Genomic DNA, 15,761 nt, shown 5'->3' with positions numbered 1-15,761 from the left:
GGATCTTCTCATCTGTTCCTTATGTTTTGGCACTTCCTAGAGCATTGTATGTAAACACTAAACCAGCAATAGTGATACTGTGAGGGAGTGCTAGCTTGAGGAAGTAAACTTTATCATCTGCTGTCCTGGAGCATTGAGGCTTTTGTTTGATTTGCTAATTGAAAAACACCACATAAATTGGGAGAAAACCAGGAATTAAGGGGGTATTTAAGCTCCTGGATTCTGTTGAATAAATGGAGAATTTGTCATCTTTGTCTACTGCCTCTTCAATGTTTCTCTGGGACAAGTAATGGATAAGTTAGCCGGCAGGCACACAACAATCCACTAGATTCATATTCTTTTGCTAGTATTACTAAAAAATAACAAGTTATTGTTGGAAGGTATTAAATCCAAAACTGAAAGCAATGATTTGCCATTAGATGGCTGAGCCTGGTTCCCTTCCCCCTAAGTCATCCCCTACATAGCTTAAGAACAATCCAGATACTCTAGTTGTACAGTTAGCATATCTCCCATTAAACTGGGTCTATGTTTTACACATCTTCATATTCACCCCCAAAATCTAACACGAGAATCTTTTGTGCATAACATATTTGTGGAACTAGTAATGAATGCTGAGAATAGTAATAAGAAACTAGAAGAAAGAAGGCAAAAAATGGAGGGTTATAAAACTTTGAACTTTAATGCTCTTAGCATAGTGTACCAATGACAGAAAGAGGACTAATGTATTTAAACTTTTCACTTTGTTTTGGAAAGTAGAACCCAAATACAATTCTTTTTTTTTTTTTGAATCAGGAGTCACTTGGCAAAGTTTTCCTCATGAATTATCATTATCTGCAACATTTATTAAGCATTCATCTATAGGTCACATTGTGCTAGCAGTGTTTAACACTAGACATAATGCCATTGTTGCTGCAGAATAAAATTCTTTGAAATTCACGCATTAAAAATATACATTCAACTACACCAAGCCAATGTATCCTCAACAAACTATGCCTGAGAAATAATTGGGTAAGGACCAATTTCCTGAGTATTTTCTAGACAATGAATGAACTATGTATGGTACACTCAAGGTTTTTATACTAAGAAATTTCATTAGCATTTCCCTCCATTGTGAGAAATAAAACACAGAAAAACATAGGTTCATATATTTATAGCTAGAAGGCACATTAAAGGTTATCTAATCTAGCCCCTTCTGTTATGGCTTAATAGATTGAGGTCCAAAGAGTGAAGTGATAATCCTATGTAACAGAGTTAAGATGTGAACTTAGGTTCTGTGATTTCAAATCCATTGCTCTTTCTTCTAAATCACACCAGTGCAGGAGCTTGTAATTAAAATGGACCTCTTGGATATAAGTACTAAGGTAACAAATTCTTCATTTGTGGAAGTGACAGCAATAGAGGTACAAAATGTAACTGAAGATTTATTCTATAAAATAAATACTTTGGTTCACTAAGAACAGACTGTTTACCTAACATTTCCACATGATATTTATTAAAATTAAGTAAAAAAAGATCAAGGTTTATGGTTTTCTGGAGATTAATGAGCAGCTAGAAGAGGTTGATAACTAAAATAATTTTTTTTCTTCATTAAACTTCTAGTCATTCATTTCAAAGCATATGTGGAACCAAGGCTATTACTGCTATTATATCATGAAAAGTTTAAAAATAAGCACTTATCTTGTTTTTAAATAGTACAATTTCTTCAGTTACTATTATAGGTCCATGGTATTTCTACAGAATTAATGCTCTGTATATTTAATAGGTTTTATGTGAATTATAACTCAGAATTCTATTCAGTTTACAGTTATTAATAAAATTAATATAAATACTTAAACAGCATTTTCAAGTGCTTGTTCTTTGGCTAAAACTATCCTTAATAAAAAAAAATGCCTGAAGTTAATCAAAAATTGAATTTTAATTGTCCTCATCTATGACTTTGTAAGTACTATATGTTATTACTATATCATGAAATTCCAAGATTGCTAAATTTGGGTCTCTGGGAATATAGACTCACTTATGCAGCATAGCTACATGATAGCCTGAAAAGTTCTGTTGTCAAATAAGTTGAATAGCTTTCTGTGCTCAGAGAAAACAGAACCTCAGTCACCAAAACAGTGTTTTCCCATGGATGTTAAAAAAAGAAATTGGTTTGAAATTTTATGATTTTTCATAGGAAATATATCCAAGGATAACTGAAAGTTTATATTAAATACATAAATAAGGGAAAAAATGAAGTTTCTATTACAAGGATATATATAGTTCATCTCCATGTTTGTAAATATCTACCTGCTTTTTCAAAATGTTGTTCATGTCAGAGAAGTATCTAAGGGCAGAAATTTCTAATTAGAGCAAAAATTCATAAATGTGCAGGATATAGAAATGAATGCACATAAAGAGAAATTTTAGATGACAAAAGAAAGCATCTAGACTCTTCCTTCTTACATACCTGTTGCATTGATGTCTGTACCAGTTTGCGAGCATGAACTTCTTGTCCTTGGCCCATAGAGATTGTCCTGCATTCTGTAATATATGCAAAATGTCACTGTTACATATCCTCACCTTGTGTAATAATGATACAGCTCATTTTGATTTTCTGTCCATGTGTCAGCTAGGTGATAGCTAAGTGGTGCAGTGGATAGAGAGCTGGGCCTGGAATCAGAAAGTTAAATTTGACTCTGCAGTTTCTCATTTAGGACTTTCTTGCCAAAGATACTGGAGGAGTTTGCTATTTCCTTCTCCAACTCATTTTCCAGATGAGGAATTTGAGGCAAATAGGATTGCCTAAAATCACATAACTCCTTAGTGTCTGAGGCCACATTTAACTTTCTGATTCCAGTTCTATTCAGTTTTCATCTCCCATCATACAGTTGGATATTTTTCTCCATTAATAGTGCACTCACTGACATCTAAAGGACACAGTATGGGACAATGACCCTAGATTCAGAAAATCTAGCTTAAAATTCTGCCTCTGTGTAACCCAGGGCAAGCCACTCAGTCTCTCTGAACTCAGTGTCTTTATCTCTGAAATGAAAGGTTTATACTCCATGAGCTCTGACAAGACATTATTATTATCTTAATATGCCTTTATAGTGGCATGCTTACCCTAAACCTATGAAAGGAATAATGAAGTCAAATATTTATTTCATCAACTCAATTTTTTTTCAGGGGGGGATTTCAAAGAATAAATACAGCATCTTCATCTATAAAAAGAAGGGTGTGGGGATTCAGTGGTTTCTCTTTCTCTCTCTCTCTCTCTCTCTCTCTCTCTCTCTCTCTCTCTCTCTCTCTCGGTTTTGCAAGGCAATGGGGTTAAGTGGCTTGCCCTAGGCCACACACAGCTAGGTAATTATTAAGTGTCTGAGGTCAGATTTGAATTCAGGTACTCCTGACTCCAGGGCCGGTGCTCTATCTACTGTGCCACCTAGCCGCCCCCAGATTCAATGGTTTTTAAAGTCCATTCCAACTTTAGATTCTATCTATATGATTTAATAGGGAGCTCCCTAGGATACATTAAAGATAAGGAGTTAAACAATGTACCAATTATGCACCAATCCAAATGAATGGCATTTTGCTCATACCCAGTTTATGTTTTTTAGCAAGAGCATCAATTTGATTAGTGGGATCAGACCCCATGGACAGGAAACATATAAGAGGTGTTCGTGTATCACTTTCTTCCCAAGTTTTCTCAAGGTTTAAGATGACTGGCTCTGTGTATTTTTCTTCTAAGGAATCTGCAATATATTTTCTTGCTTGGAAAACAGTACGATCTGGGCACCAGGACCTAGAGAAAATTGAAGAAAATAACTTCAATGTGTTCATTTTTATTCTAAGTTTAAACAGTATAATTTAATTAATAGGAACATGGAAATCTAGAATTTTTAACCTTATAGAGGTGTGGAAGAAAAAGTGAGAATATGCCCAGTAGATAGGGCAGGAGATCCTGAAGGTATGCTGAAAGAAGCTCTCCCTGATCAGTCACAAAGATCCCCTCCCTGCTCAAATTTAGAGGACAGTAGAATCTTTAAGTTAGAAGAGCCTGAGATATAGTATAGAGTCCTAAAACCTCATTCTTTAAGTGAGAAAATACATTTTCCCTAAAACTACTTAGCAACTTGATTAACTAATAGTTATATAAGGCAGACACTAGCTCCAGCTTAGTAATCCTTCATGTATATATTCCAGGAGAGGTGAAGATGAAAGTGTTTTTTCCTTTTCTAATTGTGACATCATAGATTGTATTGGACATTGAGATTCCATAATGCAAAGTCAAAGGGTAAAAGGAGTCCTTGAAATTAAGGAGACAGTCAAAAGTCTAGTGACAAGAACACTAGATTTAGAGTAAAGGAGACCTGGAATCTTATTCCTCCTAAGTCACTTCATGTCTTGTCAAAAGAGGGAGCTTGATCTAAGTTGATTCACATGTATTCAGTTCCTAATATTCATGTGCTTTATAGGGCTTGATGGGGAAGCTACATCTAAGTGAAAATCAGGGTAGTACATATAAACAAGACATTCAAAACCTCTCACTGGATTTCTTAGTATTAACAATTAACAATAATTAACAATAAAATGTAGACCAAGATGGCAGTGTGAGGGCAGGAATTCCCAGAAACTCATCCCTGAAAATACCTGGCTCTAGCCAAAATACAGAATAAGTGATACAGAAAGACTGATTGACAAAATTTCCCAGTCCAAGACAACTTAGAAAATCCACAGGAAAAATCTATTTCACCTGGACTAGGACTTGGAAAGAACCACAGCACAGCCTGGACACAGTGCAGCCAGGCCAGAACAAAACAGGTCCAGCCTTCCAGGAACAGCCCACATGGTGCCTGGGTCCCTGGCTGCACCTAGATCTGTGGCAGAGGGGGCAGTTTCCAGGTTGCTTGGCCTTGAGATCACCAGGGACAGCTTGAAGGGATGGTGAGAAAACTCTGCCGCATCAGAATGAGCAGGGAGCCCCAGCTACTGCCAGACTCAAAGCAGTCCTGCAGTGGAAACCTGTTGTAGGAAACTGCAGAGCCACTCAGCACTTCCAGAGCACTTAATCCACAGATGGTAAGGGGGTCAGGGGAGACAGCAGAGGTCTCTCTGCTCTCCCTGGGGCAGGACTCTGCTGTTTACCCACACTCAGATCCAGCTCGCAGTTTGCCCCCCCCCCCCAATACTACTGTAAAGGAGCAGGAACCCTTTTCATAGGTCCAGGGCAGAGCGCAAGGCCTGAGGTCACCACTAGACCAGAGAGCAGGCAAGAGAGCAGGCAGAGCCTCTCATAAGACCTTGGAAGAATTAAGGTCCCTGTGGGGTATCCCCAAACCCCCTCCCCAAAGCCTTGGAAGTGCAGTAAATCAATCATAGATTAAGGAAAATGAGTGAACAACAGAAAAAGAACTTGATAACAGAAAATTACTTTGGTCCCATGGAGGATCAAAATATACAATAAATGATAAAGCTGAATCTTCAGTATCCAAAGCCTTCAAGAAAAATAGGAAATGGGCTCAGCTATGGATAAGTTAAAAAAAATATTGAAAAACAAGTAAGGGAAGTAGAGGAAAAATTGGGAAGAGAAATGACAGCAATGTAGGTAAATCATGAAAACCAATTCAACAGCTTGGTGAAAAAAATACAAAAAAAAATGAAGAAAATAAAATGTTAAAAACCAGTTTAGGCCAATTGAAAAAAGCAACCCAAAAAGCAAATGAGGAGAAGAATGCCTTAAAAAGCAGAATTGGCCAGCTGGAAAAGTACTAATAACAAAACAAAAAATAAAGAGGAAAGATAAAAAGTTTTGTTCCTTTTTTTCTAATTGTCCAAATGACACTTGTCACTTCAGTGGACCAGAACCCTTACTCTATTTCTGATGCAGGGAGTTATGAAAATATGATGTAGGGAGTTATGAATATAGGAGATCTGTAATTGGAAACAGACTTTGTAATCTTTTATATTGTTAAACTTTGCAAAAAAAATGTTATCTGCTCCTGTGATGTAAATTGATCCTCTTGTTCCATTGCTAGTTGTAAAATTTGTAACTCTCCTTATTCCCACCCCCAAGGTTCAATCTGGTAATTACATATAAATCACATAAGAGGGTGAGGGATTTCCTCTTTACTCTCAGTCTCCATACCCCTCAGTTCTCATTCTTTGAGAACTATAAAAAGACTATAAAAATCTGGTCTAAATTCTCCTCATAGACTCCCCAAAATCTCGGCCCAGCCAGCTCTCCCTGGATGTCTCTGTTTCTGTCATAGTCTCCCAAACAAACCTCACCTAACCTTTTGTTATTCTCCTGCCCTCTAAAAGCTAATAAATTGCTTGCTACTTCTACAGAAAGGGAAAGATTTTAATCTTTACACTTTTTAGGCTTCTATAACAAGTCTTAAGCAGTTTTAAATCCCAGGGGTGATTGTGAATTCTTGCACTATTCAAAGAAATTCTCAATCCTAAATTTGATATGACAACAACCCCACAACATTTCTATGGTGACACAACGGTATACTTTATAAACTTCAATGACATTTCAACTTTGTGAAAAAATGTAATTGAGAAAAATGTGATCAATATGAATCATAAACAATCTCTTCAAATTCTAATAAGAAAAACATTAACGCCAGACTTAAAATATATAACTTTTCTTTCTTTTTCCTTTTTAGTTGTAAATAACCTGAATAGTCAGCACAAAGAACTATGTGACAGAGGCACAAAGTATTGCTTAGCCCTCTGATGTAAAATCCTTCCCCATCAACTGTAGATTGCAATCATTAAAGGTAAGGCAAATAACTTGGAGTTTAACTCCAGCCTCTGGCTCTTACTAGCAGTGTGACCAGGGACAAGTCACTGAGCAGGCACACTCTTTGTGCTTCAATGTTTTCATCTATAAAAAGAAGAGTGTAGATTCAATGGTTTTTATAGTCCATTCCAACTTTAGATCCTATGCTCTATGATTTAATAGGGAGTTTCCTAGGACACATTAAAGATAAGGTGACTTGGCTAGGGTCATTCAATTAGTCATCACAGATGGGGTTTGACTTCAAGTGATGCATTCTATCCACCATACCAGCTGCCAAGAAGCACCTGTGTTACTTAGGCTAACAGGCCATGCCAAAACCTAAATTTAATGTAGAAAGAATTGTCATTTGCTGACCAATGAATGCTTACAAATCTCATAAATATCAATCTTCACCTGATAAGCAAAAGTTTGCGACAAGTATCTAGTGAATCATTATATCCATCAGGAATAATTTCCTCCTCAGGAGCATCTTTATCAAACCAGTTTTTCCATCCCTTTTCATTACGCGATATCTAAGAGCAACAAAAAATAGCAGTTATATATTAAATATTAAAATAATAGTAGTGATAAATCAATACCCATATATTTACATATACAAACTCAACTATAAGTTAATATTGGAGAGAACTCTCAAGAAATTTGGAGAAGCATCCTTTTCAGTGAAAATTTATTTTTTAATCTATAGATTTTAATTTTAATCTTCTTGATTGCTTCACTTTTTTTGCATCTCCTACCCACAAGGCAGAATTATACAAAAATAGTAATATTCAATAAATAATTTGTCACTGACTGGAAATAAAACATACTTTTTTCAGTTTTTCTAGTTTTCTTTAAGTAAAACTTAAAAATTAAACCTCACTCAAAAATGGATGACTTCAGGTATCCCAAGCTTAGTGCCAATGATTTGCATCAGCAGGAGAAAGAGAAGAGGGGAGGGGAGGGGGAAGGGAGGGGAGAGAGAAGAGGGTGGGAGAAAAAGAAATATTATTGTATAAACTATGGAACATTTAGCTAAATTTCAGGTTCTTTGTTTTCAGTTCTTTCTAAACTGATTGTGCCTATAAGAGATATTTAATTACAGAATCACTGAATTTCAAAATTGGAAAAGGGCCCAGTTCCAATACACACACACACACACACACACACACACACACACACACACACACATATGTGTGTATATATATATATATATATATATATATATACATATATATATATATATAAATAACTTCCTCCAAAATATACTTGACAGTTCTTTTTAAGTAAAACTTAAAAATTGAAGAGTGTACTCATCCACAAATGGATGACAGGAGAACCTAAAAAGTCCTCTGAATTCGAGTCTTGCCTCTAAAGCATATTGTTTTTGTGATTTCATGTACCCCAAACTCAAGAGCCTCAGCTCTAAATCCTAATTAACCCCAGAGATTCTGATTTGTTGTAAGGGGTGTGTGAATGGGACTCTGGTAAAGAATGTATTTTGAAACATAGCTTGTGTAATCACTCTCATCCTAGTACCCAACCTTCTGTCCCAGTCTGAAGAATAAGGACATGAAATAGAACTCATCTAGATTTCTTGAAGGGAGTGAACAAGTGAAAAGAAGTCCTTTGCCCCATAAGAGATAAAAGAAAGAATTAAGCACAGCTCACATGATATGTTATGTGCCTTTGCATTTTCTTCTGACTCCTGGTGTTTTATCTTTGAATGTTTGGTTTGGCTTGTTTGGTTTTAGTGTGGACAAAATAGGAATTTCAGGACAGTTTTTGCTAGGGGAAGGGAGGGAGTTGGTATGTTATGTTTGAAGTGAAAAAGTGTAAGAGAAGTTGGAGTTAAAATTAATATTGATCACAGAAACAAAGAATTTAGTTATACACAAATTAACTTAGGTTCTATTATATGGACAGAAAAAAAAATAAAAATTTGTTAAAAGAATGATATGTCATGGAAATTATCAAAACCAGATAAACAAATGTCACTATGGATTCCAAGAGCTAAAAAGAGGATTTGCCATTATTAAATCTTATCTATGAATACATTTTATTACTTATCTTTGACCTATTGAAAAAGAGTACAAAAAAATTTTCTATGAATTCATGACAAGGTAACTGTAGCTTGTATTAGATGCCAAAAATCAACCAAAGTAGGTACACAAGTACATTTCAAAGACTATCTTGATATGTGAATATTAAATTGAATCAAATATCAGACAGCAATATCTGTGAGAGAAGACTCTGAGTACCTCTACAAAGACAACTTGCCAGTTACAAAAGTAAACTCCTTACTTTTCTACACAAGGACAAAGATTGCATCTTGTCATATGAAACAAAGGTGTCTTTAGTGTAAAATATTTTTTAAAAAATGGGAATGTTTGTAAATGTAAAAATCTTTAAACTTTGGTAAAGGGGGGAAAGATGACGATGATATGGACAAAGAAAAATTAGAGTCCCACATTTTTGGACAACAATTAAATTCAGGCAACAATCAAAAATCCTTTGCTCAAATGACTGAACAAAGCAAAATTTTTTTGCCAATATCTGTTCCTGTAGTTAAGGTTTATCACAGGCAGGCACCATAAACTATTTGAAGGTGTTCCCACATTGAATAAACAGTACAAATTTTCCATAGCAAAAAATTAAAGGCACTAAAAATCAGAGAGATTTCTTTAAACTCCTTTTCTTCCCCTTAAGTCTAACACTTATAATGTAAGCTCCTTGAGGACAGGGAGTGGGAATTTTGTTTGTAGTTGTAGCCTTAGTAATTTGTATAATAACTGCCATAGTAGATGCATAATAAATTTATCCTTCCTTCCTCCCCATCCCCCTTCCTTCATAAGACACTGGGTTATAATATTTTTGGAGCAAGAAGGGACCTTAAACATAATTTGCAATTTAGGGAAAAAACTCTAAGAGGGAAAGTGACTTGTCCCAGGTAATATGTCAATCAATCAACAAACATTTATTAATCTCCTACTATGTGATAAATGCATAAGGCTAGTAGCAAAATGGATAGGTTAGTGCCTAGATCTCCTGACTCCCACTCAGTAAGTAAATTATAGTAGCAGCAGGGATAATCATGAATGATCATGGTCAATGAAGGTATTCAATTAATAGCAAGGCAGGACAAACTAAAATATTGGCATAAAAATCTAGAAATATAAATATGAATTAAAATGATATAGCAGCACAGAGACAACAATCAGAAGAGAATTAAAGTCATTAAGTAGCTACCAAATTTTTTTTGTAGCAAAGTATAAGCTAATTATAACCATGCTTAATGTCTAGAATATTGTACACTAGAAGTTCTAGCACAAGAAGACATGGCAAATATTTCCTTCTTCAAATCTAATAGCAAATGTCAATTAAATAATATGCTCTCATATATGAAGATGACCTGCCACCAGGACTGGTGGTGTCTAGCCACACTCTTTCCCCTAAGACTCCTTCATGACCCAGGGCTCACAATTAACAGATAGGGCATTAGGTGCAGATTGTGCCCTCAGAAGAGGACAAAATTAAATGGTGCATAAAAGAGCAGAATTTATGACCTTTACTCTCATTACTCCAACCAACCACAAATGGGCAGAGAAATGTGCTCTTAATTGGCTTGACATGAATGTGCATAATTGTCATAAAAAAGGAACACTATTGTTTGCTGTGGTGGGATGGCAATTTTATCATAAGATCAATGCCACTCTGACTCTGCTTCAGTGTTTGTCAGTAAGTACCAACTACAGAATACAGAGTTAAATATCAGATGAAATCACACACAGCCCACTACATCAACAATAACAATACATCCCTTATAAACACATATATATATTTAGGTTTTGCAAGGCAAATGGGGTTAAGTGGCTTGCCCAAGGCCACACAGCTAGGTAATTATTGTCTGAGACCAGATTTGAACCCAGGTACTCCTGACTCCAGGGCCGGTGCTTTATCCACTACGCCACCTAGCCGCCCCTGCATTTTCCTTTTTCACTTGAAATGAGCACTTAAAAACATTCATGGGGGCAGTTAGGCAGTTAGGTGGAGCAATGGATAGAGTATTGGCCCTGGATTCAGGAAGGACTTGAGTTCAAATTCAAAGCAAAACATAAAAACATTCAATGGAGGTGTGAGGAAACAGAGAACTTGTGACATCTGCCTGATTGGGTTATTTCCCATGGAGTTAAGTATTCACCCTGAGTCTTCTACTTTTGATGACATATGCACCCTGGTCTTTTGGTGAAGAAGTGAACATAGGTTTTTAGTTAGTATTTATGTTAAAAATAATTGTTGTTCAGTAGCTTCAGTAGTGTCTGACTTTTTTCTGACCCCATCTGGGGTTTTCCTGACAAAGTTACTAAAGTGGTTTTTCTTTTCTTTTTCCAGGTCATTTTACAGATGAGGAAACTGAGGCAAACAGGGTTAAGTGATTTGCCCAAAGTCACATAGCTAGTTAAGTGTCTGAGGATTTACTTGAACATAGGTCTTCCTGACTCTAGGCCTGATCCTCTATCCAACGTGTCTCATAGTTGCTTTGAATGACAAAAAAGGGGATGCATCAAAGAGAACTGACCAAGGAACAAGAACTATCCATTCAGTAGGTTTAAAAGGAGAATTGACTTCTGCTGTTGCTTTCTCTTCTTGTCTAGTGAACATGTTGACACCTTGAGCTTTCTCTTACACATCTGGTCTGTGGATGATGCTCCTCTCACCTTACCTCCCATAATGATTGAAACCAATATGATTATATCCTAGATGAGCCTAAGACTAGACCTTGAGCCTCTGGATGCCTCTTGGCTTTCTATTTCTTTTCCTGATCACAAGTGATCCAGCATTTCTGAGATGGATATTTTTTGACCTTGAATGAAATCTTGTCAATTTGGGGGCTCCTAGGCTTGGCTACAAGTTGCCCAATAATAAAGGGTATGGAGGAGAAGTTAATTTGCTCCAGGAGAATACTTTTAAGCTATGCCCTGCTTTGCAGATGATATTTAAGTTGGATGAATTCTTTGCATCATACAGACCTGTGGTGTTACTGGAGTACCTGTTCAGCTGTGCCATAAAGTTTGATGTTTTAAGTATCAACTTTCTGAGAAAGTATAAGAGGAGCTATAAGTTACTAGTATATTCTTTAGGTATTTGTCAGTTCACTTCTGAGTCTTTAGTGTTTAAAAAATATGTAGAAGAAATAAACTGCTGTGCTACACCTGATCCACCTTGTACATTGAGTACATTTCTGCAAAAGGACCCTGTTGATTTCCACTTCTATCCCTAGGGTAGAGAGATAATGAAAAAGATAGTGTTTGATAAAACCTGATTAATATCCCTTTCCTTGGAATGAAGTTCTTCCTAGAATTAAACTGTGGTGGGAAGAGGGAACCTCTTCCCTGGGCTCTGGTTTATAGATTTGTTGACTTGTCTGAGATTTGGGAGGGTGATTTCTATCAGCATTAGATACTTAATCCTTCTTTATTTGGGAGTCATGAGTTCATGGACCAACTGGGTTTGTTTGCTTTCTTTTTGAGTAATTTTGTTCTTCCTATCTCTGGGTAAATTTGGACTTTCATTTGGGGTACAGGTATCCTTGAAGAGAATTTGGGTTATCCTTTGCATTGACAGGAGCTCAATTTTTCAACAGGTATTATTACTTTCTCTGAAGGAATAAACCTATAGGTAGGTTCAGTTTCTAACCTGATGGTAACAGACCCCTAAAAGCTACTGCGGAACTCCAGCTACCCTGGGAACACTTTAAGGACTGGGTTTTTACTTTGAAATGGGAAATTCATTTGGTCTTTCCAAACTTTTCCAAACTTTCTTCCAAATTTGCCAGATTCTTTTATTTTCAATTCCTTTCTTTGTAATTGTTTGGATTGCAACTAGCCAATTGTTAACCTGAAAGTTTTTTGCTTTGGATAACTTTGTATTTTAGAATGATTGTAATCACCAGGTTCATCAGCTATGGGAGGACTGGACCCTCACCAAAGACTGTTCATTGTCTAAGAACAATGTTGAATGGACCTCTAGAACTCTTTCTATGGCATCCATAGGAGGCTAGTAGTTGTTCAGACTTTGTTGACTCTTTAGTGAAAAGCACTAGGAGAAAACCCTTGAAAGACTAATAAGAAAGAAATGAAGGAGGGAAGGAAGGAAGGAAGGAAGGAAGGAAGGAAGGAAGGAAGGAAGGAAGGAAGGAAGGAAGATTAAATCTTTCTAGATCCACAGAGAATTTTCCAGAATTGGGGATATGGACAAATATGCCTAATGATGCCAAATCTGACAGACAACCTTTTGAAGCAAGTTTAAAATAAAGGCTCAATGATTATTTATTAGGAATATTGTGACAGGAATTCTTGTTTAGGTATAAAAGTTGGTCTGGGTGAACACTGAGGTCCTTCTACCTCTGAGATTCTGTGAAAAATTCTGTGATACACCCAGGGTTTGCCAATCCAGTATAAATGCAAAAGAAAAAAAAAAAGAATGTAATTTAAAAGGTAAGACTCAAAAATGAGGTCCAAATGAACTTTTCTATATTTATTTCCATTGATTAACCTGCATTTTTAATCAGTTAGGAACTTACTTGATTCATAATTTCTGCAAATTGTGGTAATTTACTCAGTTCCACAAGATTTAGCCAAGTCATATCAAGAATCCATCTGAAGGGTTTGGGAGGACAGGCTTTGAGATCTAAGGCTGCTCCCCCTAGAGAAAAAGTATTGTAAGAACATGATTATATTGTTCTCTTTTAAACAAAATTAAAATAATTATTATCTATTAAAATAGATTTTTAAATCTTCAACTAGTATTTAACCTAAATTCCAAGGCCTTGCCCATGGAGAATTTGCCACATATAATATAGTGGAAAGAATCCTGAATTTGGACTCAGAAATATGAATTCAAATTCTGGCTCTGCTTTCTACTTACTTATCCTATGGGCCTGGGTTTCCAAATCTAAAACACATAAAGATGGGGAACAAGGTTTGAATGAGGTGATCTCTAAGGTATATCCAGCTCTATACCTTATGGCCTTCTTCTGGATACAGTATAATATTATAAATGAAAGCTTAGATTTGTCCAGGTATGTTTAAAAATGCCCATCTAGAAATGGGCACATTTTATGACATGTCCTATAACTGATCTACCTTGAATATGGATACCTATCTGAATGAGAGCTTGTTGATTTCCTCTTGCATATCTAGGTAAGGGCATAATGAAGTAAAGAGTGACATGAAAAACAAACAAACTTATATCCTTTCCTTGGAGTCTTGTTCTTCTAGAATTGAACCATGATAGGAAGAGGGGCCCTCTACCCTAGGTTGTTGGTCTATGCACTTGGGAACTTGTGGGACATGAGAGATTTATTTCTGTAAGCCTTAGGAATCTCATCCTTTGTCTTTTCCCAAAAAAATAATTCAAGTTTCACTCTTGATGTAGGACAGGGGGACAGTTTATGCTAAAAATAATAAAAAATCACATGCAATTTTAAGAATTGCAGAGAAGGGGCAGTTAGGTGGTGCAGTGGATAGAGCACTGGTCCTGGATTCAGGAGGACCTGAGTTCAAATCCAGCCTCAGACACTTAATAATTACCTAGCTGTGTGACCTTGGGCAAGTCACTTAACCCCATTGCCTTGGGAAAAAAACAAAACAAAACAAAAAAAAAGAGTTGCAGAGAGAACAAAAGGATGTAGCACAATTTCTGCTCTTGGTATCTCCCCACAATAAATGCTGATGCCCTCTTAGGTATAGGTCAGGCCAGACTCTGAGGTATTTGACTTTGCCATTTATAGGGCCCAGGCTTGTGAGTTTTTTTAGATTTTTGCAAGGCAATGGGATTAAATGACTTGCCCAAGGACGCACAGGTAATTAGTAAGTGTCTGAGACTGCATTTGAACTCCAGACCTCCAGGCCTCCAGACTCCAGGCCCAGTGTTCTATTCACTCTGATGTGATTTTAAAATTACCCTTTAGGCATTCTTCTAGAAGCACTTATTTCTAAATGACAATATCTTAAAAGCTAACAAAAAAAGCTCAACAACAGATAAATCATACTCACTATAGGACCATCCCCATCATGTTGGTTCTATTAAAATCTGACCTGCAATCTATGTCAGGGTATCTTTCTAGGGGAAGAATGTAGTTTGTGTTTTATCTCAATCATATAAATTCTCTTTGGGATTTTACTCTCTGTATCACAGACCATGGGAGCCAGTGAATCAGTAGCAGCAGTTGCTTCCAGAACTCTCAATCTGTGGACAGTAAGGGGGGTCAGAAGGAGAATAAAGGGGTCTCTTTGCTATCACTGAGTCAGGACTCTGTTGTTTTGCATATACTCAGATCTAAGTAGCAGTATTGGTCCCTGTCCCAGGAAAAGGAGAACACAAAAGAGCTTACTGCTGCAACAGAGAGGAAGATGGCAGTTGCCAAGTCAGAAATACAAAGATCCTCTCACAGTTCCAGGGCAAAAAGGAATGCTTGAGCACAGACCAAAAGAGTGGTACAAACCACTCCTTATATCATAAAGACCTTAGAAGAATTGAAAACTTGCAGATACCTAGAAGTATCTCTGAAAATTGCTACAGAAACCCCCCCAAAAAAACTTGGGTCAGTAACACCTTCCATCCTGGAAGCAGAGCCCCACCTTGACAAAGAGTTAGAATCAAGACATAAGCTGGGAAAATGAGCAAACAACAAGAAAAGAAATCTGACCAAAGACAGTAACTATGGGAATAAGAAGATCAAAATACACACTCGGAAGAGGATAACAAAGTCAAAGCTTCTACATCCAAAGCCTCCAAGAAAACTATGAATTGGTCTCAGACCATAAAAGAGCTCAAAAAGGATTTTGAAAATCAAGTAAGGGAGGTATAGGGAAAAACTGGGAAGAAAATGAGAGAGATGAAGGAAAATCATGAAAATCAAATCAGCAGTTTGGTGACAGAGATACAAAAAACTAAAGAAAATAACATTTTAAAAACCAAACTTGGTCAATGGAAA

General features: G+C 36.5%; 1 protein-coding gene across 1 annotated transcript in view; it reads right to left on the bottom strand.

The window, feature by feature from the left end:
* LOC141523566 (dynein axonemal heavy chain 8) overlaps nucleotides 1-15,761 on the bottom strand; it is a 412,522-nt gene that overhangs the window by 60,291 nt on the left and 336,470 nt on the right. Inside the window, exons 80-83 of the mRNA XM_074236848.1 lie at nucleotides 13,347-13,468; nucleotides 7,181-7,299; nucleotides 3,579-3,781; nucleotides 2,447-2,520 (exon numbers count right to left, since the gene is read on the bottom strand). Coding sequence (XP_074092949.1) covers nucleotides 2,447-2,520; nucleotides 3,579-3,781; nucleotides 7,181-7,299; nucleotides 13,347-13,468 — 518 coding nt within the window. The remainder of the gene's footprint in view (nucleotides 1-2,446; nucleotides 2,521-3,578; nucleotides 3,782-7,180; nucleotides 7,300-13,346; nucleotides 13,469-15,761) is intronic.

Source organism: Macrotis lagotis, chromosome 5 (assembly GCF_037893015.1).
Source record: "Macrotis lagotis isolate mMagLag1 chromosome 5, bilby.v1.9.chrom.fasta, whole genome shotgun sequence".
NCBI classification, from domain to species: Eukaryota; Metazoa; Chordata; class Mammalia; order Peramelemorphia; family Peramelidae; genus Macrotis; species Macrotis lagotis.
Note: the sequence above shows the minus strand (reverse complement) of the source record. Positions and strands in the feature narration are given on the sequence as shown.